Below are 26,181 nucleotides of genomic sequence, written 5' to 3' on the forward strand. Positions count from 1 at the left end.
AGCGGGCCCCGAGGCAGCGATCTCAGCTTAAATAACCGTGGAGCGAACGTTCACACAGTCATTCAACAAACATTAAGTATTGGGGACCTACTGTGCGCACAACCTATCGCTGAAAACGTGCGGAGGAACGAGTCATCTGGGTTGAGATGGGGAGCAAGCAAGGGTAAATAAAAGGTACTTGGATCCGAGAGAGGGAGGGCCAGATTCCTAAATCATGGTCCTCACTCAATCACCGTCGCGTTTAGGAGGGCTCCCGCGCCGCCCTCAGCCTTGACCCCTGGGACTCGGGCCGGGTCTGATGCTGTCTTTCCTGAAGCTGTTTCCTGTCTGGCTCCTGAGGGCCCTCGGCATGTCTGGGACGGCCATTCCTCTCGTGGCCATTCCCCCTCCATCTCATCAGTTAGAGGGGGGCCCCAGAAAAGCAGCTCCTCCCCCCAGCCCCGTTCTGTCTGGGCACCCGTGGGGTGGGTCTTAGGGAGACCAAGACAGTGTTGCAGGAGTCGGCCAGTGGAAGAGCTGGAAGGAAAGAGCTTAGACTAGAAGGCAGTTAAGGGGGACAGAGTCTTGAGGAGCTCAGGAGCCAAGAAAGAGGGAGAGAGGAGTCCTAGATGTTTGGGGGGCTGCCAAGCCCCTCTAACCCACAGCGAGGACAGCCAGGCCTGTAGTGACCTCTTGTCCCAGCGCACTTATCTTTCTGCTGCAAGTGGTGCTCCCCACACCCCTGCCCTTCCTCGTGGCCCTGCCTGGGTCCTGCTCCGGGGTGGGGGGTCACGGAGGGCAGGAAACAGCCGGCTTGGCTGGAGCCAGGCAGACCAGGTCAGAGCTAGGAATTCCCTCCTCCCTCCGCGATCCAAGCCCGGTCTCCCTTCTTACACAGCCTCTCCTCCAGGGTATCTCCTCCCGACACCCTCTGACTGCTCTCAGTCTGCACTGATTCCCAGCTTCTAAAAATTTTGTTTGTGTCTGCTCCTGGGCCCTGCCTTCAGTCCCCCTCAGGCTCTTGGTTGTGTAACTCCTCTCCTTTGATGGGGGAGGCAGTTCATCATCATAGTGGGGGTGGGTGAGGGGGGTGCATGGCTTGAATGGAAAGGAAACCCAGGTGCCTCGAGAAATGAGGCTGGATGGAGTGACGGGCTGATGAGTCAGAGGGGTGAAGAGATGTAACAGCCCATCACAGATTCAAACCCTGTATTTCTGACCCCTGAGCACCAGGACTCCCTCAGCGAGAGGGAGCAGAGCGCCACAGGGAAGAAAATACACAGTTGATCCTTGATCACAGGTCCTCAGCCCTCATCGCACAGCGTGTGATCCAGTTCCTAATACCTGTTGTTAAGTCGCTGTGTTGTGTCCAATTCTTTTGCGACCCCATGGACTGTAGTCCTCTGTCCATGGGATTCTCTAGGCAAAAATACTGGAGTGGGTTGCCATTTCCTTCTCCAGGGATCTTTCTGACCCAGAGATAGAAATAAACCAAGTCTCCTGCATTGGCAGGGGGATTCTTTACCACTGAGTCACCTAGTGTTTACCAATCAAAGAGTGAATAAAACGAAACCTTTATTGAACATCTACTGTGTGCCAAGTGATCACTTTGCTACTTTGCAAGATTTGTTTGTAGAACAGGGCTCTTGACCTCAAAGATCTATGCTCTGGTGGAAATCCCATTATTTCCCTCGTCCATGGAGATGATACACTCAAATGTTCAAAAACCATGCTCGGTCTCTTCTGTGGGTGTGAGATCATTTCCTCCACTTCCAACCACCCAGAACCACTTTGGAGGTAAGCTAATTCAGTATCCACCGAGTTAAATTACACAGGTGAGCATCTGTGGCACTACCTGGTTTGACGCTGGCTCCAGAGACCTCAAGTCTCGAGCCCACCTTTCTTCATTATTATGGCACTTAGAGTACTTCGCTGTTTTCCCATCCCAGATATTAGGCTGTTAGGCTATTGCCCTTGTTCCTTTTCCATGATCAATGTACTGCCAATGGCAGTACCTTTGTGGGGCACCCCGCACCCTCAACAGCTAGTAGGGTTTTCTTTCTGCTAGCCACATGGTTACAGTTGTTTGGAGTGGACTTGGAGTTAGGATTTTTTTTTTTCTTTTCATTATGGATTAAACAAACAACAAAGAAGCCATCTCTTTCAACATCAGTTGTAGAAATTGTTTCTCCTTTTCCCATATCCCAGCCCCTCCTTGTAAGGTCCACCTGACTGTCAAAGTCTAGAGTTAAGTTTATCTGGGAGCTCAGAAATTTTTAAGTTTAGGCATCTCTCACCTTCCAGGCTCCTCCTACCACCCTAGTTAATGAGTACCATCCATTTAAACAGTTTTCAAGGTTAGTCACAGCAGGAGAACATTTGAAATGGCCCCAAATCTCACACCTCTTACACAAAAGGAATTTGATAGAGATTTTGATGGTAACAATAATAAGTTGTAAAGCTCAATGAGAGTTTTATAAATTCTCAATAATGAAAGAAAAAATTCAATCAGCCATACTAGAGAAAGAGAGAGAGAATAGAAAATAATAGAAAATCATAATATGACAAGATGGTCAGAGTTCACATCTAACAGACAGGACATGATAGAATTATAGTGATGTGTTGGCACTTATTAACTACAAATATTGTATTGTTTTTCTAGATTTTGTGATATTTATGGTGTCTGTCATCTTAACATTACAGCTGGTTGTGATTGCTCAATCTAAGTAAACTTTAACTTACACCTAGTTAATATTCATGGTTTTATTTTTGTTTTCTTAAAGCGGGTTCCCCTAAATTGTAAAAACATCAGGGCCCACAAAATCTGAATCCACTCCTTACATGACCACCACAAACCTTCCTGAACTCATCATATACAAAGTTGTAATAGACACATGCTTTTATTAATATAATTTATTAGTGACTGTGTATTTCCTTGTATGTGGGTCTAAGTTTCGTAAAAGTTTACATGTTGTGTTCACTTGAAGTCCCATGCAAGCCTCTCTCATAGTAGATGCTAATAAATATTTGTTGACTACTTATCTTCTTGTCTTTTTTTGTTTGTTTCCCTGGGCCTTCCTTCCCGTGAGTGGACTTTCTCTAGTTGCACTGCACAGCATCTAGAACATGTGGGCTTAGGAGTTGCAGTGGGGGCTTAGTTGCTCCGTGGCATGGCATGTAGGATCCTAGTTCCCTGAACCGGGATCAAACTTGCATTGGAAGGTGGATTCCTAACCACTAGACCACCAGGGAAGACCCTGATCTTTAATTTACCCAATGCTTATTTTTAGAACAATTACTATGAAACAGTAAGAAGAGGTGGCAAGAATACACAGAACTGTACAAAAAAGATCTTCATGACCCAGATAATTATGATGGTGTGATCACTCATCTAGAGCCAGACATCTTGGAATGTGAAGTCAAGTGGGCCTTAGAAAGCATCACTATGAACAAAGCTGGTGGAGGTGATGGAATTCCAGCTAAGCTGTTTCAAATCCTGAAAGATGATGCTGTGAAAGTGCTGCACTCAATATGCCAGCAAATTTGGAAAACTCAGCAGTGGCCACAGGACTGGAAAAGGTCAGTTTTCATTCCAATCCCAAAGAAAGGCAATGCCAAAGAATGCTCAAACTACCGCACAATTACACTCATCTCACACTATAGTAAAGTAATGCTCAAAATTCTCCAAGCCAGGCTTCAGCAATATGTGAACCGTGAACTTCCTGATGTTCAAACTGGATTTAGAAAAGGCAGAGGAACTAGAGATCAAATTGCCAACATCTGCTGGATCATGGAAAAAGCGAGAGAGTTCCAGAAAAACATCTATTTCTGCATTGACTATGCCAAAGCCTTGATTGTGTGGATCACAATAAACTCTGGAAAATTCTGAAAGAGATGGGAATACCAGACCACCTGACCTGCCTCTTGAGAAATCTGTATGCAGGTCAGGAAGCAGCAGTTAGAACTGGACATGGAACAACAGACTGGTTCCAAATAGGAAAAGGAATACGTCAAGGCTGTATATTGTCACCCTGCTTATTTACCCTCTATGCAGAGCACATCATGAGAAATGCTGGACTGGAAGAAGCACAAGCTGGAATCAAGATTGCCGGGAGAAATATCAATAACGTCAGATATGCAGATGACACCACCCTTATAGCAGAAAGTGAAGAGGAACTAAAAAGCCTCTTGATGAAAGTGAAAGAGAGTGAAAAAGTTGGCTTAAAGCTCAACATTCAGAAAACGAAGATCATGGCATCTGGTCCCATCACTTCATGGGAAATAGATGGGGAAACAGTGGAAACAGTGTCAGGCTTTATTTTTTGGGGCTCCAAAATCACTGCAGATGGTGACTGCAGCCATGAAATTAAAAGACGCTTACTCCTTGGAAGAAAAGTTATGACCAACCTAGATAGTATATTCAAAAGCAGAGACGTTACTTTGCCGACTAAAGTCCATCTAGTCAAGGCTATGGTTTTTCCTGTGGTCATGTATGGATGTGCGAGTTGGACTGTGAAGAAGGCAGAGCGCCGAAGAATTGATGCTTTTGAACTATGGTGTTGGAGAAGACTCTTGAGAGTCCCTTGGACTGCAAGGAGATCCAACCAGTCCATTCTGAAGGAGATCAGCCCTGGGATTTCTTTGGAAGGAATGATGCTAAAGCTCAAACTCCAGTACTTTGGCCAACTCATACAAAGAGTTGACTCATTGGAAAAGACTCTGATGCTGGGAGGGATTGGGGGCAGGAGGAGAAGGGGACGACAGAGGATGAGGTGGCTGGATGGCATCACGGACTCGATGGACGTGAGTCTGAGTGAACTCCAGGAGATGGTGATGGACAGGGAGGCCTGGCGTGCTGCGATTCATGGGGTCACAAAGAGTCAGACACGACTGAGCAACTGAACTGAACTATGAAACAGGACTGGGGACACAACATGATTCTCTGCCTTCTAGGACTTGACAATCCAGGGGTATAAATTGTCATAAAAGCTCAACAGAACACAGGAGGCTATGTGTTGAGCACAAAGGGTGGTAGGCAGAGGGTCCTATGGTATCTTACAGGAAGTCCATGGAACCAACTGGCAGGTTCAAGGTGAGTTGTCTGGAGAAGACAACGCTGTCTGAAGGAGTCCTGGAGGACATTGGTGGGAAAGGTTGTTTTCAAGGCAGAAGGAGCAGCAAGTACAAAAGCATGGATGTGGTGAGATTGTCCTCAAGCTGTCAGTGTTCACGATGCCTGGTGTGGGGTGCCAGGGCAGTGACAATGGATGAGCTGGAGGTGAGCAAAAACCAGTCTCCATCTTTATAGGACCTTCCAGGGGTGCACTTGTCCTGAGTACCTGGGGAGCTGAAGATTCTTTTTTAAAGAAAAACTTTTATCCTATTATATTGTAATTTCTTTCTTTCTTTTTCTTTTTTGGCTGAACCTCAAGGCAGTAACTTACCCAACCAGGGATCTAACTCGAGCTTCCTGCAGTGGAAGTGGGGAGTCTTAACCACCCTGAATGCCAGCCAGGGAAGCCTGAGCCAGAAGCGTTTTAGGCAAAGAAGTGACATCGTCAGATCAGTATAGAAAGTCCTTGCTTGGCTTGTACAACTTTGGAGAATAGATTGAAATGATCAAGACTGAAAGCAGAGAAACCACATGCAGTACTTCAGATGACAGTGGGGGCTTGAACTGACATGGGTGAGTGTCTGTGTGTGTGTGTGTGTGTGTGTGTGAGGGTTGGAGTGGGGTAGGATTCAAAAGATGTCAGGGAACTAGAGCGGACAGGACCTGAAGCCTGGCTGGGATGAGGGAAACTGAAATCAAACATGATTCAAGTTTCAGACTTGGGCAGCTTACTTCTGCATCTCTTTCCATCCTTCATGTTCCCTGGGGGCTGGAAGACCAGATGAAGTAGGGATTTATTTTACCTGCATGCAGCCCTACTGCAAGCCTAGCCTTCAGTTCAGTTTAGTTGCTCAGTCATGTCCAACTCTTTGTGACCCTGTGGATTGCAGCACGCCAGGCTGCCCTGTCCATTGCTAACTCCTGGAGCCTGCTCAAATTCATGTCCATCAAGTCGGTGATGGCGTCCAACCATCTCATCCTCTGTCATCCCCTTCTCCCTGCCTTCAATCTTTTTCCAGCATCAGGGTCTTTTCCAATGAGTCAGTTCTTTGCATCAGGTGGCCAAAGTACTGGAGCTTCACCTTCAGCATCAGTCCTTCCAATGAATATTCAGGACTGATTTCCTTTAGGATTGACTGACTTGATCTCCTTGCTGCCCAAGGGACTCTCAAGGGCAACCTGGAAGGAGCTAGTAGAATAGAGACCACAGGGGCAGGGATGGGGGACATGCTGGGCATGTTGTGTTTCAGATCCCTTCTGGCATTCGGGCCAGAAGTCAACTAGATCTGAGCTCATTGGTTCTGCAGCTCAGAGAGCTTTTTGGCTGGAGGTACTGGTTTGGGAGTTACTGTCACATGATGGTGATGGAAACTGCTGGAGGTGGGAACGAGGGGTGTGGAGGAGGCTGCAGAGATTGAGACTAAGCAAAGCTTTACTACCTACTTCCTCTTCTTTTCCCCCAAACATTATCATATTTAAAACATAACAACCCCGTTAGAGGGGCAGGATGGGCGTTATTATATCCACTTTAAAAATGAGGCAGGCTCAGAAGGTTAAGTGACCTGTCCAATGCACTCAGCTAGTAGCCAGCAGGTGGGCCAGACTCTGCACTCAGCACCAGGATGGCCTTCCAGCCCCACCTCCAGGACCTGGAGGACACCTGTGCCCTTTCTCTCCCTCTCTCACCCAGGCCAGGCTGAGGGCACACCTCTCTCTTGGTGGCCTTGGATGCTTTCCCTCCTGGAGCCCCTACTTCCCAGCAGCCGTTAATGAGGGTGTAATTTACCCCCTAACATTCACCAGAGCCTTGCCCAGCCAGGCCCCAATCTTGGCTCTGGGGACAGAAGGGTCCCTGAGCACTGAGTGGCAGGGGACTGAAACAGCCAGGACTGGGAGCAAGCATCAGTGAGAGCTGATCGGAAGGAAGGCAGGAGAAGGGCAGAGCTCAGCGCAGAGGCCAAGACTACCCGAGGCTACCCGCCACCAAGGAGGCAGAGACAACGGAGGCTAGGGGGCTGGGGGCCAGAGCATAAAGGGAGGGGTGGGGAGGGAGGGGTGGGGGGCGGAGAGGTAATGGGAGGCTCATTGTCTCAGCAGGGGGAAGTCTTTTGTTTCCTCTCTTCCCTTGGCAGCTTGACAGGATATGAGGCCAAGCCCCCTCTCCATGCCAGCATCCCCCCACCCACTGGACAGGGCCCTTCCCATACCATTGTGTCCATGACAGGGATGGGGGCAGGGGCAACAGCTCTAGGAGGGAATATAAGGACTCTGTGTGTCTGGGGGCTAGGCTACCAAAGCTCTGAAGAGACCAGAAGCCCCAGGGCTGGTTCCTGAGCTTGGCAGGGAAAGCTCTGTGGCTGGGGAGGAGCAGGAAGCCAGGCCAGGGTGGGGCCCTCACCGAGGGTAGCAGGTCGGGCCAGGGGGCCGTAGGCTGGGCCCCAGAGGAGATGACGCAGGGCTTCAGGCCTCTCCCAGCCCCCACCAATCCAGCCCAGGGGCCTGAGAGCTCACCTGAAATCCAGTGTTCCCCCCCACCCCCTCCATTCCCTACGGCTGACATCACCCCCACCAGGGCTGCTGGGATCTGAGAGAGCCCAGCAAACTGCAGTGTCCTGCCTGGGCCTTGCACATCCACTTTCCGGGACTCCCTCCCTCCTTCCCCGAGATCCAAGAGTCTGGCCTCTTGCTGCAGTCCTCCTGGAACCCTGGAATTTCATCCCTCCCCTTCTCTCCCTCCTGGGTCATTTTGCTCCATCAGCTGTTCCTGCAGGAAGGGCGCCCTGTTCAGCCTTGTCTCTCTTCCCGATCCTTTTGTTTGCTGGGTTTGCAGGAAATTGGAGGGGCGGTGGCTAAGGGCTCATCTGCCCCTGGTGCCTGGGGGAGGGTGGGGGTCGGGATTCACAAGACTTAATCTTGCGGAGCTCTCGGCGGGAGTAGGGAGGATGGATCTCCCTGGAGGTAGCATTTAGGGCCTGAACTCGGAGTGGGGCACCTGGAGGCGGGGATTGGGCGTCCTGTCTCGGAGGGGCTGTCCGGCTGTGTGTTCGGGGATCCCTAGAACTGGAGGCTGGATGGACACCCCGAGATGTCCTAACAGGTAGACCCGGGAGACAACAGGAGGGGAGAAAGCCCAGATACTGAATCCCGCAACCGCGTCCTAACACGCCTCGGATCCGGGAACCCCGAGCGATAGGGAGACAGGGGCAAGTCAGATAGAGCACTTTGAGGATCCGTTAATTCCTTTCTCTAGAAATGGTGGGGAGGAAGACCAACACATACTCTCCGAATTCGCGCCTTCCCAGGACGCAACCGCAGACTAGGCGGCGGCGCGGACGCTCTAGCGAGCCGGCGCCCTCTCGTTGGTTGCCCTTTTTCCGAGGCCCCCTGGGCGCCGCCATCTTCCCGTCCGAGCGGGCGGGGCGGGGCCAATGCAATCACGTGAAGAGTAAGCCCTAGGTTTGAGATGGTTCCCCGGGCGGTCAGTGAAAGGTGCTTGAAGGCCGCTCGAGTACCCGGGACTGTGAGAACTACCGCAATTAGAGCAGCGAAGCAAAGAGAAATTCCAGATTTGTGCAGCTTAACTTCCTATTGGGAGCTTAACTTTTTGTGGAGCTTAGCTTTACATTTCTCAGTGAACACGAGAAACCGGTAAACGACACGTATTAGTTGGTGTTGAGCGCTATGGAGGGGAAAAAAACCAGAAGAGGAAAATAGGAAAGTGGGATGGGAAGGAAGGCGTACTTCAGTGTTTAAGTGGGACTGGCAGAGAAGATTTCACTAAGATAATATTTGAGTCCAGAAGACAAAGGAGACTCTTTGGGTGTGTGCTCGTAGCGCCTTGTTGGGACCAGCCCAGAAGTCATTGTGGGGCAGGGTCAGGGGAGGTGAGGACGAGATGAAGATCCGGTAGGGCTTCATGAGTAAGGTATCATGTAATATATAGACGAGTTCTGAGCTAAAGAGTTGCTGTTACTACATACGCCAAGGCAACAGGCATAAACTATGGTAGTCGGACTGTAGTCAGTGAATCAAGAGGTAGGTATGGTTACCTTAGATATCAGAGCCTTTGACTTTTATTCTGAGGAAAATGGGAAACCACGGGACAGTTTTGGAAAGAGGAGCGTCCTGAACGGACACTTACTTTACTAGCATAACTAATCTGTTTATAATAGACTGTAGTTGTTCTGCCGCTCACTCATGTCCGACTCTGCAGACCCCATGGACTGCAGACTGCCAGGCTTCCCTGTCCTTCACTATTTCCTGGAGTTTGTTCACACTCATGTTCATTCAGTTGATGATGCCATCTAATCTCATCATCTGTTGCCCCCTTCTGCCTTCAATCTTTCCCAGCACAAGGGTCTTTTCCAACTAGTCAGCTCTTTACATCAGGTGGCCACAGTACTGAAACTTCAGCTTCAGCATCAGTCCTTCCAGTGAATATTCAGGGTTGATTTCCTTTAGGATTGACTGTAGGGGCCAGGGCAGAAGCAGGCACACCAGTTAGGGGGCTGTTGCAATAATGCAGACGAGGGATGATGGTGACCTGGACTAGTGTGGTATTTGCGGTTGGATACTGGTTGTATTTGAAAACTACCAGCCAAAGAAACTCTTATGGGTTGGATGTGGGTTGTGTGAGAGAGTATTTGAGCATAGCCCCAAGGCTTTTGACCTGAGCAACTGGGGAAGTGGGACAACCACAAGAAGAGTGAGCTGTGGTCAGGCGTTGGATTTTGGACATGCCAAGTTTGAGTTGCCCATGTGATGTCCAGTCACAGGTGTAAGCATGTTCTTGGAAATACATACAATCCGAAGTTCAGAGTAGACATCTGGGCTGGAGATACACCGTTTCGGCACTACTATAGAGCAGGTATTTCAAAAGAGGAGGTTAGATGAGATCACCAAGGGAGTGGGTGTAAGTGGTTAAAAGAAGTCTGTGGACTGAGCTTCTGGTGCTCAATGGAGCCTCTGATCAATGGGGCCTCTTGGCTGTTTCTCCAACACCTAGGGGTGCTCCAGAGTTCAAACGAGAAGAGGAGGAGCCAGCGAAGGAGACTGGAGGATAGTTGCTTTTACCAGGGCTGTGATTTTGCCGGAAGGTGTTATAAAGGGAGCGAGGGGTAAGGCAGCACTTTTCACTGACTGTGAACTTTAAGCTGGGTAACGAGGGAAGTAAGTGGAGGGCAGTGGGCAGAGGGCAGGATCAACGAATTGGGGGTCCAGTGAGGTTGAGGATTGCTGGGGTCAGGGCATAACAAGGACCCTCTTCTTCATCAAACTTCAGTCAAGTTCCTCTGAAACCTCTTCTGGACTTGGCCTCCACCTTGGCCCTCATCCTTGCTGGGCATGTCTAGCCCAGTTCAGAGAGAATCCATCCATCCTTCATAATTGATCACCCTGGCCTTCCTTCAGCAAGGATCCTGTTAAGCCTCTTTAGCTAGAATTCCCCTATGCTTGGTGCTTCTTCTTAGTAATTTTCCATCCACTGACCCCCTCATTCTGCTAGTTGACTATAAATCCCCAGGTTTCTCTGCTCTGTTTCGAGTTGAGCACATTCTTTCTCCCCTCCTGTGTCTTGATACCTATTGCAGTAGCCCTGAATAAAGTCTTTCCTACTGTTTTAGTAAGTGTCAGATTAATTTTCCTCAACAGGCATAACTAGAAGTGATGGACTAAAAGAGGAAAGGATCCAGTTATTGGTAATGATAAAGTCTAGGCATAACCGTTGGGTGGGATGGAGAGTGAGATCTATGCAGAAGTGGAGTTTAAGCAAGTGCCAGCCTAGAGTGTTGGAGGTCTCATCAATGCAGATATTGAAATCACCAAAAATTGTAATAGGAGGGATGTGAGAGAGACCCTGGAGTCAAGCTCCGTGTCGTGGGTAGCAGGGATGACTGATGAAAATGCATTTACTGCTCAGGAGACCGCTCCCTGGCAAAGCCACATTTGCACCGGTTTGAATCTCTTCCTCTCTTAGGGAAATGTTACAGCTAATTTACAGCTAAAGCCCAGTGGCAGGAAAAGCAGTGTTCATTTCCTGAGGCTCAAATGACAGTGTAACCACAAAGGCCTCTATGAAAGTTAGGAAATTATTACTGAAGTTCTCCAAGCTTCAATTTCCTATTGTGAAAAATGGAAATCATAGCAGGATCCACCTCACAAAGTGCTTATGCATATTTAATACAGTATGGTATGCAGATAGTTTATTGAGCATTTCAGTATTGTTCTCAAGTGCCTGTTCAAGTTTATTGAACTCGCACAGCAACCTTATGCAGGAGGGTCTATCTACAGTGGACGAATGGGATGTCACCAGGTAGTGCCAATGTTGACCATACCTGTAAAGAGTTGAGGTGGGCGGTGGTGGTTTAGTCACTAAGTGGTGTCTGACTCTTGCAAGCCCACGGACTGCAGCCTTCCAGGCTTTTCTTGTCCATGGGATTTCCCCAGCAAGAATACTGGAGTGGGTTGCCATTTTCATCTACAGGGAATCTTCCATTTCTTTCTCCAGGGGATCTTCCCGTCCCAGGGATTGAATCCGCGTCTCCCTCTCCTGCATTGCAGGCGGATTCTATATCGCTGAGCCACCTGGGAAGGCCTTAAAGAGTTAGGAAGGGAATCCTGACTCCTGAAGGTTCACAAGTCCTGTAATCATTGCTGGAGGGGGCAACCTTGCTGGGAACCACGAGAGCAGGCGGGGAACGAGACTGAACCAACCAAGGCCAGCGCCTCCAGGGCTCGCCCGGATCGGCAGCCAATGGCGCCCTCAGGTGGTGGAAGCGAGGAGAGCAGCCGGTGGGCTGGACCCGGCGCTAGGGGAGGGCGCCGCAGGGGTGAGGGCTGGGGCTGGAACCTGGTGCACTGGACCGGGATCCGGGAGGCTGGAAGAGGCGGACCCCTTAAGGCGTAGGCCGACAGGGCCCAGCCTTCCTAGAGGCGCACCTGGGCCAGGTTTCGTGGCCCCGCCCACCTGCCGGAGGCCTTTCGCCGTCAGGACACGCCCCTTTCAGCAGCGTCACCGACCAGCTCCGAGTGGGGTCCCGCCCACGCGGCGGGCGCTCGTTTGCACCAGGGTGATGGGTGCAGTGGGAGCTGTGGGGGCCCCGCGTCTGAGGGGCTACCCCTGGCTGCACCCCGATCGCACGTGGGGTGGGGAGCCGCGCTGCCAGCGTGAGCCCGGTGGGGCGGGGCTTCCCCCGGGCGCGCCCAGGGGGCGGGGCCGGGCCCGGGGACCAATGGGGCGCGTGTGTGCTGGTGGGGGGCAGGCTCCGGGCCTGGCATCCCGGTAGCCGCAGCTGTCTTTTCCGGCCCCCGCGCCCCCTCAGCCAGTAGCAGACCCCTCCCGCTGTCGGGGATCACCCCCGAGCGACTGCGTCCTCCAGTGGGTGAGTGAGCGCGCTGCCACACCCGGGCTGTGAGGGTGCGCCTGGTCGGGGAGAAGCGAATCTCGGCCCGCTCCAACCCGCCCCGGGGAGAAAGTGGGGAGGAACCGGTGCAGGAAGGAGGACCACCTTGTGTGGCCGGCGATGATGTTTTTGTTTTGGTCGTCGGGGAGTGGCGGGGACGGTAGAGTTTGGGGGATGCCTTGTGTGGGTGGGAGGAATCTGGTGAGGTTAAAGAGAGAGGAGGCTGTCTGAGATGGGCTGAGGGAAGAGGGTTGATGGAGGGCGGGGCTTTGGAAGATTGAGAAGTTTCCTATTGCCCGGGGATGAGGTGATTGCATGGAGGATCTTGGGGGGCAGCTCAGGACCCCGGAGGAACGGGTGAGGAGGGCCTCCTGTCCATAACTCACTTCCCCTTTGAGGGATTTGCTTCCTCTTGTGCTGCTACTTAAGAAGGTGGAGGATCTTTGCACCTTTCCAGAGCTGCTGCCATCCCTCCTCTGAGGGATATGGGGGAAGGGGTGGCCCCAGGAGCTGGGAGGGGCCTTCATACCCAGTCGTGAGGCTTGGAGCCTGCCATTGGTGGGGCAGTGGCCAGAATCAGCCTGCTCCCCCACCCCCGCCCCCTCACCCATTAACTCTTAGAGTTGCTGGTGAACATGAATGTGAGTGTGTGTGTGTGTTTCCTTTTGGAGGAAGTTTCTGGGTGTTTGATTAGAGGTGTTTTGTGGGGTCTCCACAGAGCTGCTTTCACTCAGCAAACTCTTTGCAGGCCTTGTAACCCGTTGGTAGCTTCCTCTGCCCGCTCTGGACCATGGCCAGTGAGAACTCTCCTCTGCTGGCCTACCGGCTCCTGGGGGAGGAGGGGATTTCCTTCCCTGCCAATGGGGCCGGAGGTCCTGGAGGGGCACCGGCCCGGAAACTCTCCACCTTCCTGGGTGTGGTGGTGCCCACGGTCCTGTCCATGTTCAGTATAGTGGTTTTCTTGAGGATTGGTGAGTTGGCGCTGGTTTACTCGAGGGTGGGACTGGAATGAGGTTGGGGAAGGGCCCTGGGAGAAGCTGGTGAATGAAGGGCTTGGGGGAGGGGCCCCCAGTGGCCTTGGGCTTAGCTCTGCCCTGAGGTAACTGATGACCGGTCGGGGTGGGAGGGATGGGAGGGGCGGGAGGGGTGAGCCGCCGTCTGACCTGCTTTGCCACTCCTGTCCCAGGGTTTGTGGTGGGTCATGCTGGTCTGCTTCAGGCTTTGGCCATGCTCCTGGTTGCCTACATCATCCTGGCCCTCACCGTGCTCTCCGTCTGTGCCATCGCCACCAACGGAGCTGTGCGAGGGGGCGGAGCCTACTGTATCCTCAACCGTGGGTGGACGGAGGTCTGGGCTCTTCTGTCTTATGTGGGGAGGAGAGGGCCCCTCCCTGCATCTCCTGCGGGGCAGGCCAGTTCTAATGAACATCCAGTGGACAGGTTGGCATGGAGAAGGTCACCAGCGTGGCCTTACACTGTAGAGCCACCGTCGTCGAGTCCCCCGGGTGTCTCCGTGGCTGCCGTTTTGGCTCTAACAGTCCTGTCAGATGGTCTTCATCTTATGAGCAAGGACATTCAAGAGCGCTAGTGACTTGGACAAAGCCACGTGGCTCGGGAGTGGCCGCACTGGGACACACCACGTCTGGGAACAGTTCCGTGTGTTCAGGGAGACAAGGCCTGGAGGGCCAGCTGCTCGGTGCTTTGTGCCTGGGCCTCCCATTCCGGTTCAGTTTCTTTTCCCTTAACACTCACCCCCTACTTCCACTTTCAGTCATGATCAGTCGGACTCTGGGGCCTGAGGTTGGCGGCAGCATCGGCCTGATGTTCTACCTGGCTAATGTCTGTGGCTGCGCCGTCTCCCTGCTGGGGCTGGTGGAGGCCATACTTGACGTCTTCGGGGCTGGTCTGTGCGCCCCACTCTGGTCTGGGTGGCCCCGAGGATTTGCAGGGTCAGGGATTCGGGGATCACAGCACGGGGAGAAGCCCTCTCCTGGGAGAGACGCACTTTCTTGAGTGCCTGCTGTGTGCCCAGCCTCATGCAGACATCCTAGAGAATGTGCTAGCCCACGAGGAGCTCACCATCTAGTCGGGGGGGACGGCAGGCTGACAATCTGAAAATTGACAAAGCAAGACTGCTGGCACCGCCCACGGAGGGCTAGGATGCTGGAGTACAGTTGGGTGAAGTGCTAGTCTCTCAGTCATGTCTGACTCTTTGCGACCCCGTGGACTGTAGCCCGCCAGACTCCCCTGTCCATGGGGATTCTCCAGGCAAGAATACTAGAGTGGGTTGCCATGCCCTCCTCCAGGGGATCTTCCTGACCCAGGCATCAAACCCAGGTCTCTTGTATTACAGGTGGATTTGTTACCGTCTGAGCCACCAGGGGAGTCCAGTTGGGTGGGGGAGTGGGAAAGATGGCCTTTCTGAGGACAAGTGGGCCAAAGATGGGGTCTCTGCCTGCTCTGAGTCATGACTGGGGTCCCTCCTTGGAGGCGTGGGCATCTAACTGTTCCTTCCTCTCTGCAGATGCCTCGGGGTCCAGTGGCCTCCGGGTTCTGCCCCAGGGCTACGGCTGGAGCCTCCTCTACGGTTCCCTGCTGCTGGGCCTGGTGGGCGGGGTCTGTACCCTGGGGGCCGGCCTCTACGCCCGGGCCTCCTTCCTCACATTCCTGCTGGTCTCCGGTTCCCTGGCCTCCGTGCTGGTCAGCTTTGTGGCTGTGGGGCCCAGGGACATCCCATTGGCCCCTCGGCCTGGCCCCAATGGCTCCTCCCTGCCGCCCCAGGTCGGCCACTTCACTGGCTTCAACAGCAGCACCCTGAAGGCTAATCTGGATGGTGAGCTGGGTGCAGGGGTCCTGGGGGTTCTCAGGGTGAGGGGTGAGCCCGTGGTGGGGGTGGCTTGGAATCTCTGGATGAGAACAGATGTCAGAGATCATCAGTGGTGACAGACTGGACCTGGAGCAGCGCAGGTTGATTAGAATCTGTTGGGCATGTGTTGGCCACTGTGTGTTTGGCCCAGCAAGAATGACCGTGAGACAATCTCTGCCTTAGAGGAACTTGTTGAATCAGAGAGAGATAAGATGTACGTTTAGGAAACAAATTGCATATTAGGATGGGGTGTGACTCAAGGAGATAAGAATCACAGAGGAGTCCAGAGGAGGGAGACCTGGGTATGGGCTGGGTGGGAAGGGGGTCAGGAAAGCTGGTGGAGCTAGAAGTGGCCTGAGTGGGGCTGGGAAATTCATTTTTGTCTGTTTTGCTGTGCTGGGTCTTACTTGTGGGATGTGAGATCTAGTTCCTTGACCAAGGACTGAATCAGGGCCCGCTGTGTTGGGAGCTTGGAGTCCTAGTCACTGGACCAGCAGGGAAATCCCAGGGGTTGGAAAATTCAGATAGGAGGGTGAGGAAAGGCAGCTAGGAAAGAGCATGGATGAAGGTGTTGAGGGAAGAACAGAGGTGCATGCGGGAGAAGGAGGAGATGAAGTCAGCTGAGCTCGGGCCAGAGACAGGGGTCAGGGCTGGGGTCTTGGTGAGCTGGTCAGGGTGGCAGGGAGGCAGGGGGTGTGTTTTAGAATAGGAGGGGAGGGAGGCGAGGCCAAAATGCCTGGATCCCTAGGAGGGATGCTGACACCCTTTGGTCCCTGGGAATAATCCCTTCTCCTCAGCTGGCTACGCCAAGGACTACACCACAGGGGCCATGATGACCTTCGCCAGCGTCTTTGCTGTTCTTTTTAACGGCTGCACAGGCATCATGGCTGGGGCCAACATGTCAGGTGAGCGTCCCTGGGGGAGGGGGCTGCCTTGCCACCTGGTGCCCCTACAAGGTGCTGTGGGGGCTCAGGGATGCAGGGGCTGGTGGAGGACCTTCCCCCTCTGCTCCCTTCCCTCCAGGGGAGCTGAAAGACCCCAGCCGGGCCATTCCTCTGGGCACGATCGTTGCTGTTGCCTATACTTTCTTCATCTACATCCTGCTTTTCTTCCTCTCCAGCTTCACGTGTGACAGGTGCCTGGGCACGGGGCGGAGTGGGGTGTGGGAACGGAGTTGTCACACCTGGTTCACCAAGTGAAGCGCTGGCTGGGGATGGTGGTGGGAGAGGCCCACATGGTTGGGGTGCGTGGAAAATGGGCAGTGAGTCGAAGCTGATGCCTGAAATGGGGAGGGCTGGCGCCATGGTAAGGGCCCACCGGAAGCCAGCGTTTGCTTCCTGCCTGGTGCTGACACGTGGCCTGGGGGTGGGGCTTGCCAGTCAGTTCATGGCTCTATAAATATGTGGCCTCTTGTGCCTATACCGTTGGGAATGTCCACCCTGTGATGAAATCCACAGGAGCCCAATGACAACCAGTAGAACGCCCAGTCTGACCCCCAGGCCCACTCCGTCTATCAGTATGATCTTTGAGGTCAGGGCTGGGGTCCAGTCCAGAACACCCAGCGCTGAACCCACCTGGTGTTGAGAGCACCGTTCTCACCAGGTCCCTGGGGGTGGACGCACCTTGATTTCCGGCCTTCTCCCCTCTCCGTGCCTGCAGGGTGCTGCTGCAAGAGGACTATGGCTTCTTCCGAGCCATCAGCCTGTGGCCCCCGCTGGTGCTGGTCGGGATCTACGCCACGTCGCTTTCCGCCTCCATGAGCTCCCTCATTGGCGCCTCCCGCATCCTGCACGCCCTGGCCCAGGACGACCTCTTCGGTGGGCTTCCCCTGCCTGGTGCGAGGCTCTGAGCACACCTTCCCGTGCCTGTCTCTGTCCCCTGCTTGGCCTCCGGCTCACCTTTCTGCTTGCCGCCTTTCTGTTTGCACAGGAGTGATCCTGGCGCCAGCCAAGGTGGTATCCCGAGGGGGGAACCCCTGGGGGGCTGTGCTGTATTCCTGGGGCCTCGTGCAGGTAAGCCTGCCTCCTCAAGCTGCCCTCACCCTCAGCCCCTCCGGTTACACTCCTGGGACCGGGGAGGGTTGGGCATGCGTGCGGGGAGACGTGCCCAAGGTGGCAGGATGTGTTGGCGTTTGATGAGGGCGGGAACGAGCGCCCAGCCTTTCGGTCCTCGTCCAGCTAGTGCTCCTGGCCGGAAAGCTGAACACGCTGGCCGCCGTGGTCACCGTCTTCTACTTGGTGGCCTACGCTGCCGTGGACTTGTCCTGCCTGAGCCTGGAATGGGCCTCTGCTCCCAACTTCCGGTGAGAGAAGGAGCTGCCTGTGTCCCCAGAGGAAGGGTGGGAGTAACGGCGGGAAGACAGCGGGAAGGCCTGGGACCATGCGGGGAGATTTGGGACGGGAGCAGAGGTGATGAAGTGATTTCGGGCCGCCCCGAGCGCTCTGAGCGCTCTTCCTTCTCTGTCGGCCCCCAGCCCCACCTTCAACCTCTTCTCCTGGCACACCTGCTTGCTGGGGGTGGCGTCCTGCCTGCTCATGATGTTCCTCATCAGCCCCGGGGCCGCCGGCGGCTCCCTGCTCCTCATGGGCCTGCTTTCTGCCCTGCTCACAGCTCGAGGAGGGCCCAGCAGCTGGGGCTATGTCAGCCAGGCCCTGCTTTTCCACCAGGTCCAGGGAGCTGGCGGGGGGAGCATGGGGCAGGTTAGGGAGGAGAGGAGGCGGGCTGGGAACACCCCTGCTCCGGGTAGACCTCGGGTTGATTCCTGTCCTGGGTGATGGATGAGGGCCATCTGCCAGAACCCTTCCTCCCCCCGCCTCCCCTTGTCCCCAGGTGCGGAAGTACCTGCTCCGGCTGGATGTTCGGAAAGACCACGTGAAGTTCTGGCGGCCGCAGCTGCTGCTCCTGGTGGGGAACCCCCGGGGTGCCCTGCCTCTGCTGCGACTGGCCAACCAGCTCAAGAAAGGGGGTCTCTATGTGCTGGGCCACGTCACCCTGGGAGACCTTGGTCAGTTGCCCTGCACTTGCACCCCGCCCCCAGTCCTCTCTCTCTCCCTCTGGTTCCCAGATGCTCTTTGTGTTCTTGGTGTCCCCGAGACCTCTTGCAGTCTTCCCCGATCGCCCTTCCTACCAGGCACGTCCCTGCCCAGACCCTTCTTTTCTGCCCACGTGGGATCTGAACTCGAGGAGAAAGTACACGAGTCTGGCCCACATGTGTTTGCCTGCCTTCTCTGCAGACTCTCTGCCCTCGGACCCTGTGCAGCCGCAGTACGGGGCATGGCTGAGCCTGGTGGACCGGGCCCAAGTGAAGGCCTTTGTGGATCTCACCCTCTCGCCCTCCGTGCGCCAGGGGGCTCAGCACCTGCTGCGGATCTCCGGTCTTGGTGAGCTGCCCTCGGCCCCTTCTGTGGCACCTCTCACTCTCTGCTCCCCGCCCCCCGAGAGTAAACCACAGGTTGCGTCCTCCGAAAGGAAGCCACCGTCTCGTGCAGACAGGACTTGATTCTCAAAGATAAAAGACAGTGTGTGAGGAGGTCTCCGAGGAGCTGCCTTAGGACTAGAGATGGAAGGACATGGCTTTTTTGGTTTCTTTCTGACCCGTGATTGGGGCACAGGCTCTGAAGAGCGTGTTGTTTTCCTGGGGACAATGGGAGAAGGATTTGAGGCTGGGCGTTGCCTCCATCAAAATCCAGGGCAGATGCTTTCTAACCACTGGAGTTCAGAAAGAGGAAGACGGTGGTCACTGATGTGGTGGGCAAGGTTTTGTGATGAGATAGTATCACAGCTGAGCCCTGAGCAGAGAAGGGGGAAGTGATGTAACTAATGAGGCCCTCAGACACTATAAAGGGTGCCGAGGGTGGCAGGGGAGTGGCTGATGCTCTCAGATGGAGTGGAATGTTCCTGGGTTTGTGACCGTGTCCTCTGGCCCAGCACCCCACCTTCCTCCAAACCCCTGCTGAGCCGCCTCCTCCTTTTTCAGTCTCAGGACTAACGTTTGAGCCCTCCCTGAGTGCATGCTTCCTGCCCCATTACAGTCTGGCTACAGTCAGGTGTTGGACATTGCCCTGCTTGTTTGGTTGGTTTCAATGAGAACCCTGGAAAATGCTCAAGATGGGGTGTGATTAGTTTAATTTGCAAGATCGGTTGGAGTTCCCACCTGGTAAGGAGTGCTAGGGGTGTTACCAAGCATTATCAGATAGTATAAGATAGACCCCGCAGTGTCTCCTCCAGTCCCATCTTCTGTGGGGGAGCCCGGACTAGAGACCACGCCTTTCATGCAATTCATCCCGCTGAAAATAACTCACATAGAAAGGGAAAGGTTTCCTTTAAGCAGTCAGTTCCCCAGCAAGGAGAATTTGATTTACTGGTAGATTTTGAGTAAACCAGCTGCCCCTTGAGAATGGGTCTTAGAAGAGGTCTGAGTCTTCCTGTAAACCCAACCCTGCCACAGGGGAAATGATCCCATCCCCGATTTGTTGTTCAGATGCTAAGGCCCAGGAGCTGTCAGCAAGGACTGGGGGCTTTGTGGTTGGCGCACCACCCACTTAGTGGCTAAGAGAATGGGCTCTGGTGCCCAAGATATCGCGGTCACTTGCTGGCCCCAGTGTCTACCAGCCATGAGCCTTTGGCCTAGTTACTTCACTGCTCTGGGTTTCACGTTCCTTATCTGTAAGAGAGGGTGAGTAATCATCTCTACCTCATAGCCTTGCTTCAGGGATCTAATGAGTTAAAAATATGAAGTACTTTCAACAGGACAGGGCCCCCGGTCAGTGTCCAGGTGGTAAGCTCACCGGAGACCGTGCTTTGGACAGGCCATCATTAGGACTCTGCAGTCCTAGAAACGGATTGTGCAGGCCCCTGTCCTGAGCTTTCATCCTCCGCTAGCAGGGTCTAAGCGTTATCTCCCTGGGAGTAGAGGCTATGAGTTTGGTTAATCGAGGGGTCCCATCTGCCAGTGGAGTCAGACTTACTTTCCATCACGAAAAGGTGTGCAGCTTGAAGCCCAGAATGAATGCATCCTTCTGCCATGGACTGGAAGTGCTCCTTAGTTAAAGCAAGCTTTAGGGCGCACTTTGCTATTTAGGTGGGAGAGATTAGTCACGGAGATAAATCAAATAAACGCATGTGAAAGTGTTTGGGAACACGGAAAGTCATTATGCAAATGTGCATAATGTGACCTTAAGAGGCCAAGTACAGTGCACATGTCATGCCTGACGGCTGACACATGGTGCCGTCAGTGTGGGAGTGGGTGCCCGTTGGCGCGCTGTGAGCTCAGCTCACCCGTCTGACTCCCCTGGGTTCCTTCCCACCTACCTCTCTGCCCCCCAGGTGGCATGAAGCCCAACACACTGGTCCTGGGTTTCTACGACGATGCTGCACCCCAGGATCACTTCCTGACTGACCCGGCTTTCTCTGAGCCTGCGGATGGCACTCAGGAGGCTGGGGCCCCGGCCCTGAGCACCCTGTTTCCTCCACCCCGGGCTCCTGGGAGCCCCCGGGCTCTCAGTCCCCAGGACTACGTGGCCACCGTGGCAGATGCCCTGAAGATGAACAAGAACGTGGTCCTGGCCCGGGCCTGTGGGGCCCTGCCTCCCGAGCGGCTGAGCCGGGGGTCTGGGGGCACCTCCCAGCCGCACCACGTGGACGTGTGGCCCCTCAACCTGCTGCGGCCGCGGGGTGGGCCCGGCTACGTGGATGTGTGCGGCCTCTTCCTGCTGCAGATGGCGACCATCTTGGGCATGGTGCCTGCCTGGCACAGTGCCCGCCTCCGGATCTTCTTGTGCTTGGGGCCTCGGGAGGCCCCGGGGGCGGCCGAGGGGCGGCTGCGGGCACTGCTGAGCCAGTTGAGGATCCGAGCAGAGGTGCGGGAGGTGGTGTGGGGCGAGGGGGCTGCCTCAGAGGAGCCGGAGGAGGAGGAGGAAGGGGACTTTGTGAACGGCAGGCGGGGAGACGCTGAGGCAGAGGCCCTGGCATGCAGCGCCAACGCCCTGGTTCGGGCCCAGCAGGGGCGTGGTAGAGGAGGGCCTGGTGGGCCTGAGGAAGGGGATGGCGAGGTGGGGCCCGCCACTGCCCTCACCTTCTTGTACCTGCCGCGGCCGCCTGCTGATTCTGCCCGCTACCTGCGCTACCTGGCGCTTCTGGAAATTCTGAGCCGCGATCTGGGCCCCACGCTGCTCATTCACGGTGTCACTCCTGTTACTTGCACTGATCTCTGATGCCCATGCCAAGCAGAGAGAGCATCCAGGTCCGGCGGCCCACCGTGAGAGGAGGGTGAGAAGGGGAAGGGCTGCCTTGTGCCAGCCTCGCACGTGGGACTCAGCCCCTGGTGGACGTATTAGGGCATCCTGGTCTCCTGGCCCTGGGTGCAGTTACTAATGCAGGGCAGCTGTCCCCACCACCTTCCTGGGGAAGGAGTCCACAGCCCTCCCTGTGGGCCTCCCTTCCTTCACCCGTGCCTTGACGGGGGCTGGGTCTCCGCTTGTGACTCTAGGCTACCTCAGTCTCACCGCCCCCCCCCCCCCCCCCCCCCCCGCCCCCGCCACCTCGCCCAACAGACCCGCCCCCCCCCGGACCCCTGAGGTTGTGATGTTTTTGTTCTTTTATTTTTCTAACTGCTCAATGTGAATAAAAGATCAAAACACTAAATACCGGCTGAGCATTTCTGGAAGCAGAGGGGAGGGGGTGGGTACGTGGGATGGAAAGAGGGAGAAATCTGTATGGGGGATGGGGACAGAGGGGCGTTGGAGAGACTCCGAGCAGGGAGGGGGCCACGTGTGGGACCTGGGGCGCTGGCCTGGGGGTTGGGGGGTGCTGGTGGAGATGCAGGCTGCCGGCAGCCTGAAGACTCGAGGCTCCCAGGGCTCCCGAGGAAAGCCTCCCTGCTCGCAGGAGGGGGCCCGACTCGGGGAGGGACGGCAGTTTAGGGCCTAGGGGGCCACGTGACCCTCCCCCAGGAATGCGATGATGTCACCGGGGGCGTGGCCATCCCCAAAATTAGGGAGGAAGGGGAAAAAAAAAAAGCCAGAAAAAGTTTCTTTCCTGGAGTCCCAAGCAAGGTGTGGGACGGAAGAAGGGATCCAAGTCAGAGCCTCGGGGCTCCGTGGGGCCCGACCGGCTGTCTGGAGTCCCCCTTTCCAGACCATGTCTGGGCCCACCTGGCTCCCCCCGAAGCAGCCGGAGCCTGCTCGAGCCCCTCAGGGGAGAGTGCTCCCCCGAGGGGCCTCGGGGCCACCCCCGGCCCACGGATCAGGTAAGGCAGCCCCAGTGAGGCCCAGAGGCCCCCGGGCCACCAGCGCTCTCAGCTCTGCCTTGCACTGTCCACGCCCTGCTGAGCAGGCCCCTGCTGCCCCTTCCCCTCCCAGCCCTCCCTGCCCCCGGCCCCATTCGAGGACCCCAGGTGCAGGGCGAGGGGCGAAGAGGGACCCAAGACGGTGGCCTCCACGGGTGTCGTCACCCTGACCTTCCTCATCCCCACCTTGGCTCTCTCTTCCCTCACCCCAGCGCTCCAGCCCCACCCCCGGGTCAATTTTTGCCCCCTCCCATCCGAGCAGTGTTACCAGACCCCCGGGGGACCAGAGGACCGGGGGCTGGCCTGGGTGGCGTGCCATGGAGCACCCCAGCACTCGCAGGTGAGCACAGGCGCTGGGGGATGGGGTGATTCGGGGCAGGAGGGGAGACCTTGGGATTGCATTTCTCCCTGCTTTTTGCTCCTTCCCCAGGGCCTCCCCCCAGACAGGGGGGGCTTGCGCCCGGGAAGTCTGGATGCTGAGATAGACTCCCTGACCAGCATGCTGGCTGAGTTGGACGGGGGTCGAGGTCACGCCCCGAGGCGACCTGACCGGCAGGTGACTCCCCTGTCCTGCCCCTGCCCCTTCCGATCCTTGACCCCGCTCCTCCCCTGTTCCCTACTCTGAATCCCCCCCATTCCCGACACCCCCCACCCGCCCACAAGCCCCATGTGAGGGATGCTTACTCCGGGCCCTTGTCAAAGCTGGCTCTTGCCTGGGTGCCTCAAGGGGCCGGGGGAGGGGGGTTCCTACAGATGGGTGTCCTGGAAGTGGGCCCAGCTCACTCCTGCTCTACGTCTCTCCCCAGGCTTACGAGCCCCCTGAGCCCCCTGCCTACCGCTCAGGCTCAGGCCCCTTGAGGCCGAATGGAGGGGCGCTTCCTCCCCCGCCGCTCCCAGGGTCCCCCTACGGGGCCCCCACTCCGGCCTCCTATGCTACGGCCAGCACCCCCGCCGGCCCGGCCTTTCCTGTGCAAGTGAAAGTGGCACAACCCGTGAGAGGCTGCGGCCCTCCCAGGCGGGGGGCCTCTCAGGCCTCCGGGCACTCCCCGGGCCCCCACTTTCCTCTCCCAGGCCGAGGTGAAGTCTGGGGGGCTGGCTACAGGAGCCACCGCGAGCCAGGGCCGGGGGTTAAGGAGGAGGCCCCGGGGGTCTCCGGCCCTGCAGGCGCAAGAGGAGGCGGCTACGGGTCCCAGGTACGCCGTGGGCCCTGGGATTTCGGGTCCATCAAAGACAACTGGATGCTGACTGGGTGGGGTGTGGGGGAAGGGGTGCTAATGTTGGAGGTCTGGGATGTCGGGGCTCTGGATCCCCTGTGGATGTGGGGCAGGTCAGGACTAAAAGACGGAGGGGCCTAGATCTACACCCTGGCTGCCAGAGGGGCTCCCCCGGCCCCTGGGCTGGGACTTGTTTTGTGATAAGCTTTCTGGGTAGAACGGTCTGGTCACCCTGGGGACCCTCAGTGACAGCACTGGGAGCTAGAGGTAGGGTCAAACCCCTGAGTCTCACCTCCCAGGTGCCCCTCAGCCAGCCTCCCGAGGAGGAGCTTGAGAGGCTGACCAAGAAGCTGGTACACGACATGAACCACCCGCCCAGTGGGGAGTACTTTGGTGAGCTGACCCCCGGCCTCAGGGAGGTGGGACTGCAGAGTCAGATGGACAGCGGATCTGGCTTCCCGGGCTGTGAGGGGGTTGACCCTGTCCCTTCCTGTCCCCAGGCCGCTGTGGTGGCTGCGGAGAAGACGTGGTCGGGGATGGGGCCGGGGTCGTGGCCCTGGATCGCGTCTTCCACGTAGGCTGCTTTGTGTGTTCTACGTGCCGGGCCCAGCTCCGGGGCCAGCATTTCTACGCCGTGGAGAGGAGGGCTTATTGTGAGAGCTGCTATGTGGTGAGTGGTTGGGGGCCGGGAGGGCTTCCATGCAATTAGAATGAGTTGGAACCTAGAGGAATAGGGCTTGAAGCAGGGGAACTGACACTGATAAATGAGAAGAAGGGATGAATGAGGTAAGGAGCTCCACACTGGCTGCTGGGAAAGAAGGACGATATTCCCTCATACGTGTGAAGCCTTTATTTATCTTTGGCTGCGCTGGGACTTCGTTGCTGCCAGCCGGCTTTCTCTAGCTGTGGTGCGCGGGCTTCTCATGGCGGTGGCTTCTCTTGTTGCAGACCATGGGCTCTAGAGTGTAGGCTCAGTAGTTGTGGTGCATGGGGTTAGTTGTTCTGAGGCGAATGGGATCTTCCCAGCCCAGGGATCGAACTCATGTCCCCTGTCTTGCAGGGCAGATTCTTAACCACTGGACTGCCAGTGAAGTCCCAGGCATTTATTTTAGATTTATAGGAAGGTGCTAAATTCCCACAATATCCCAGTGAAGCAGCTACTGCTGCTGAAGGAAAATGAAGCTCAGAGAGGTTAAATAACTTGTCCAGGAAGCTGCAGTGCTGGGGTCAGTACTCAGATCTGTTCAAGGTCACCTTTCACTGAATCCCATGCAGGGGGCTACAGAAATAAGATGGACGGGCTGGCCGGATGCCTGTAAGGGCTCCTGTGGGTCTCCACAGTCCCCAACCTTCCTGCCCTCTTTCCTGCCAGGCCACCCTGGAGAAGTGCTCCACGTGCTCCCAGCCCATCCTGGACCGGATTCTGCGGGCTATGGGGAAGGCCTACCACCCAGGCTGCTTCACCTGTGTGGTGTGCCACCGTGGTCTCGACGGCATTCCTTTCACTGTGGATGCCACGAGCCAGATCCACTGCATCGAGGACTTCCACAGGTCAGCAGGGTCCCCAGCTTCTGTCTCAGCATGTCTGGGCTGACCTTTCCCATCTTCCTCCTCATGACTCCTTCCTATTGCAGTACCAGCCTCTCCTGTTTGGCAACCCTGGCTGTGCCTCTTTCCCTAAGATCCCAAACCCTACCTACCTTTGGTCTCTCCCATCCTCTGCTTCGTCCCGCCTTCTTTGGGATCCATTGTTAGTCCCCTCCAACCCTGGGGCTTGACGGCCTCCTGGGTTCCCTTCCGCCCCCAGGAAGTTTGCCCCAAGATGCTCAGTATGTGGTGGGGCCATCATGCCTGAGCCAGGTCAGGAGGAGACCGTGCGAATCGTAGCTCTGGATCGCAGTTTTCACATTGGCTGTTACAAGTGTGAGGTAAGGGGGCCTGGGCAACAGTTGGGGGAGGGAAAGGGTGGTTGGGGTCCAGGGTGCTGGGTGTGGTAAAGCATGCTGGAGAACGATTTCAGGGGTCCAGGCCTGACGGAAAGCGGTTGCTTCTTTCTAAACAGGAGTGTGGGCTGCTGCTCTCCTCTGAGGGTGAGTGTCAGGGCTGCTACCCACTGGACGGGCACATCTTGTGTAAGACCTGCAGCGCCTGGAGGATCCAGGAGCTCTCAGCCACCGTCACCACCGACTGCTGAGTCTCCCCAGGAGCATCTGCTGTGCCCTCCCTTCCCGTCCACCACCCTCCCTGACAACTATCTTTATAACTTTGTCACCAAATGCTGTCTCCTCGTTCTCCGGTCATGAAATAACAACCCCACCAGAGTTT

General features: G+C 55.7%; 2 protein-coding genes across 2 annotated transcripts; both read left to right on the forward strand.

The window, feature by feature from the left end:
- The first annotated feature begins 12,406 nt into the window (after nucleotides 1-12,406).
- On the forward strand, nucleotides 12,407-21,800 carry SLC12A9 (solute carrier family 12 member 9). Its single transcript, XM_052635524.1, has 14 exons — nucleotides 12,407-12,471; nucleotides 13,241-13,463; nucleotides 13,679-13,813; nucleotides 14,263-14,394; nucleotides 15,016-15,324; nucleotides 16,155-16,262; nucleotides 16,381-16,492; nucleotides 17,017-17,174; nucleotides 17,287-17,369; nucleotides 17,535-17,659; nucleotides 17,831-18,023; nucleotides 18,187-18,361; nucleotides 18,591-18,737; nucleotides 20,683-21,800. The coding sequence occupies exons 2-14, from the start codon at nucleotides 13,283-13,285 to the stop codon at nucleotides 21,567-21,569; spliced, it is 2,745 nt and encodes a 914-aa protein (XP_052491484.1). The 5' UTR covers nucleotides 12,407-12,471; nucleotides 13,241-13,282; the 3' UTR covers nucleotides 21,570-21,800.
- Nucleotides 21,801-22,401: 601 nt separating this feature from the next.
- TRIP6 (thyroid hormone receptor interactor 6) lies at nucleotides 22,402-26,166 on the forward strand. Its single transcript, XM_052635752.1, has 9 exons — nucleotides 22,402-22,603; nucleotides 22,855-22,982; nucleotides 23,073-23,198; nucleotides 23,449-23,835; nucleotides 24,156-24,249; nucleotides 24,357-24,526; nucleotides 25,229-25,407; nucleotides 25,664-25,784; nucleotides 25,919-26,166. Exons 1-9 carry the CDS (start codon nucleotides 22,495-22,497, stop codon nucleotides 26,048-26,050), a joined length of 1,446 nt encoding a protein of 481 aa, XP_052491712.1. The 5' UTR covers nucleotides 22,402-22,494; the 3' UTR covers nucleotides 26,051-26,166.
- The last annotated feature ends 15 nt before the right edge of the window (nucleotides 26,167-26,181 follow it).

The sequence above is a fragment of the Budorcas taxicolor genome, chromosome 2 (genome assembly GCF_023091745.1).
Source record: "Budorcas taxicolor isolate Tak-1 chromosome 2, Takin1.1, whole genome shotgun sequence".
NCBI classification, from domain to species: domain Eukaryota; kingdom Metazoa; phylum Chordata; class Mammalia; order Artiodactyla; family Bovidae; genus Budorcas; species Budorcas taxicolor.